This window comes from Geospiza fortis, unplaced genomic scaffold (genome assembly GCF_000277835.1).
Source record: "Geospiza fortis unplaced genomic scaffold, GeoFor_1.0 scaffold97, whole genome shotgun sequence".
Taxonomy (NCBI): Eukaryota; Metazoa; Chordata; class Aves; order Passeriformes; family Thraupidae; genus Geospiza; species Geospiza fortis.
This window is the reverse complement of record NW_005054343.1, coordinates 2998366-2998988: the sequence shown is the minus strand read 5'-3', so window position 1 is coordinate 2998988 and position 623 is coordinate 2998366. Positions and strand designations below refer to the sequence as shown.

The following is a 623-nucleotide window of genomic DNA, read 5'->3' as shown; positions in this document are numbered from 1 at the left end:
GGGAGGGAGGCGGGGCCCCCCCCCCCCGCCACTTGCCTCGCTGCAGGGCGGACACGCCGCCATGGCCCCGTCGGCAGGTGAGGAGAACGGCGCTCCACTCCGCCGCCATAAGTACCGCCCCGGCCCCAGCCTGGCCCCGCGGGGCCTGCTGGGATGTTTAGTTCAATCCCCGCAGTCCCTCCGGGACGCTCGTCGCTGAAGGACTACAGTTCCCAACGTGCACTGCAAGGCCAGGCACAGACCCCTTAAAGGCACAGCCACCCCTGTGCCGCTTCCCCTTTCCCCCATCTCGGGGGGCTTGCAAAGGGGGAATGGGGGTTTGACGTTTTCTGCCCTAAAACGGGTTTCGGCGGCAGTGCGTACCCCTGAGTGCCCTGCGTCAGCCCTGTCAAGAGTCCGGCTCCTCGCAGGGTTCTCTGCAGAGAGAAGGGGTGCCGGGCGGTGGGCGCGGGTGTCGGTTCCCGGTGGGTGCCCGGTGGGTGCTGGGGTGCGATCGGTACGCGGTGGGTACTGGGGGGTGTCGATGCACTGGGTGCGTCCCGGGGTGGGTAGCCGCAGATGCCGGCGCGCCGGGTGGCTACCGGGATGGATAACGGAGATGGGGACCGGGGGGGCGAGGGCCC

At 69.8% G+C, this 623-nt stretch overlaps 1 protein-coding gene across 1 annotated transcript in view; it reads right to left on the bottom strand.

Annotated features, from left to right (window-relative positions):
• Positions 1-208, bottom strand: part of FCSK (fucose kinase) — a 7632-nt gene extending 7424 nt beyond the window's left edge. The window contains exon 1 of the mRNA XM_031058488.1: positions 3-208. Coding sequence (XP_030914348.1) covers positions 3-109 — 107 coding nt within the window. The 5' untranslated portion in view covers positions 110-208. The remainder of the gene's footprint in view (positions 1-2) is intronic.
• Positions 209-623: the final 415 nt, after the last annotated feature.